The sequence below is a fragment of the Otolemur garnettii genome, unplaced genomic scaffold (genome assembly GCF_000181295.1).
Source record: "Otolemur garnettii isolate 467f Iridium unplaced genomic scaffold, OtoGar3 scaffold00185, whole genome shotgun sequence".
NCBI classification, from domain to species: Eukaryota; Metazoa; Chordata; class Mammalia; order Primates; family Galagidae; genus Otolemur; species Otolemur garnettii.
Genome location: NW_003852580.1, coordinates 2,858,287 through 2,860,609, shown reverse-complemented (window position 1 = coordinate 2,860,609; position 2,323 = coordinate 2,858,287). Strand labels below are relative to the sequence as shown.

General features: G+C 40.8%; 1 protein-coding gene across 1 annotated transcript in view; it reads left to right on the top strand.

Moving 5' to 3' along the window:
- The window catches only part of FANCA (Fanconi anemia complementation group A), a 75,617-nt gene that overhangs the window by 8,640 nt on the left and 64,654 nt on the right, over positions 1 to 2,323 (top strand). Inside the window, exon 6 of the mRNA XM_023507506.1 lies at positions 792 to 865. Within this exon, the coding sequence (XP_023363274.1) occupies positions 792 to 865 (74 nt within the window). The remainder of the gene's footprint in view (positions 1 to 791; positions 866 to 2,323) is intronic.

The following is a 2,323-nucleotide window of genomic DNA, read 5'->3' as shown; positions in this document are numbered from 1 at the left end:
AAAAAAAAAAAAAAAAGCCTTTTGAACTTTGTATGCTTACTGACTTTTGAAGAATTGAAAGAACTCAAAGTAACTACTTGATACTAAACCAGCATTAGCAAGTTTTAGAAAGAGGAAAGCAAGGGCTCGTTCATCCATTACACCCCCCAACCCCCATTCTTTTATCCATATACACTATAGAGGTTATGTGATTTGTTGGGAGTGTCACAGTTCCTTACTTGTTACTTGCATCATGGGTGAATGACAATGACAGACGTTCACAAGTTTGCACAGAATAAGGTGGACATGCGTATCAGAGTGGGTGTCACAAGAGGCTTCCTGCCCCACATGTGGGGAAGAGTGGGGGCTAGTAGATGAGAGGGGGAGGACTGGGCACACCACGAAGATCAGATCCTCAGTGGAGTGTGCTGGGACTGCCCGGTGGGAAAGACACAGGCCAGGACCAGGAGGGCTGTGGGCTACATGGAAGAGTTTGACTTCTGTCCTGGAAGCTGTGAGGAGCCAGCAAGGCCTCTGAAGAAGAGATTGGGGAGATCTGGTTTGTGTTTTAAGTATTGTGTTGGCCACAGTTTGGAGACAGGATTGGTGGTGGTCCCTTAGGGCCTGGGGATATGATGGGGGGAGGTCAGGCCTGTGTGAAGAAAAGCAAGTGGGAGGTGCTGGTTGTAGAGAGTTTGGAAACCATGAAGTGTGTGTTTTATGCTGTGTGTGCTACTCCTTAAGAACCTATGGTGAACATGTTATAAGAAAATGCATGTACAGTAGACTAATAATACTGTTACTTTCTTTAGGATTCTTTGTTGCTTGAAGCTGTGTGGTGTCTACATGTACAAAATGTCGTGAGCCTGCAAGAGCTGGTGGAAAGGTAGCATCCTAGAGATGGTTCTGTGTGATTTCAGTATATACTTGTGCAGTCTGGTCTAATGAGTTATATTTCAAACCAAAAGTCACCTGGAGAAACTATTGCTTTGTTATTTAAAGAAAACATTTGTCCTAGCTGAGGTCCTTATCATGCATGTTTTCTTTGTATAAGGTGTATCCTTTGCTAATAGCCTTTAAAACTGAAAGAAAAGGGAACATTCATGTAAATAAAGTTGACAGAATACATTCAGGGTAAACTTTTATTCTTTCCTGAAATCTCACTAGGAGTCCGAAAAGGAACTTTATAAGTAAGCCTATAAAAACAGAGGAGTAGGGTCCCAGCCTCCCAAGTAGCTGGGACTACAGGTGCCTGCACAATGCCCAACTATTTTTTGTTGCAGTTGTCATTGTTGTTTAGCAGGCCCAATCTGGGCTCGGACCTGCCAGCTCCGGTGTATGTGGCTGGCACTGTAACCGCTGGGCTATGGGTGCCGAGCTTGAAAACCTACAATATTTGGAAATCAAACAACACAATGCTATGTAACCATTGGGTCAGAGAAGTCACAAGGGAAATTAGAAAATATGTTGAGACAATTTGAAAAGAAAACATTATATCAAAATTTATAGGACGCAGCTATAAAAATGCTTAAAGAGAAATTTATAACCATAAAAGGCTGTATTTGAAGAAAGAATGATCTTGAATCAACAACTTAAGCTTTGACTTTTGAAAACTAGAAAAAGAAGAGCAAAGAAAACCCAAAGCAAACTGAAGGAAAAAAACAATAAGAATTAGAGGAGAAGTTAGTGAATTAGAATAGATAAAAACAGTAATGAAAATGAGTGAAAAAATTTGACACTTTGAAAGGATTAACAAAACTGGTAAACCTTTAGCATTGTTAATAAGAAAAAAAAGACAAATGACCAATATCAGGAATGAGAGAAGGGCATCCCTGCTGACCTCACAGAAGTTACACATGTTGTAGGATACCATAGATAACTTAGCAAATTAGAGACCAGGCAAACGGGCAAATTTCTAGAAAGGTGCATATGACAGAAATTGACTTAAAATGAAAATCTAAAATTACTAACTTAAAATCTTGCTATATAGAAAATCCCAGCCTTAGATGACTTTACTAGTGAATAATGCCATTCCTTCATAAGTTCTTCCAGAAAACAAAGCAGAAAACACTTCCCAACTTATTCCAGGTACTAAAGACAGACAATGACAGCAACAGAAAACTACAGATCACTATCTCTAATGAATGTAGATAAAAAAAAAATTAGCAAACTTGGCTTGGCACCTGTGGCTCAAGTGGCTAAGGCGCTACATACACCTGAGCTGGCGGGTTCGAATCCCAGCCTGGGTCTGCCAAACAACAATGACGGCTGCAACCAAAAAATAGCTGGGCGTTGTAGCGGGTGCCTGTAGTCCCAGCTACTCGGGAGGCTGAGGCAAGAGAAT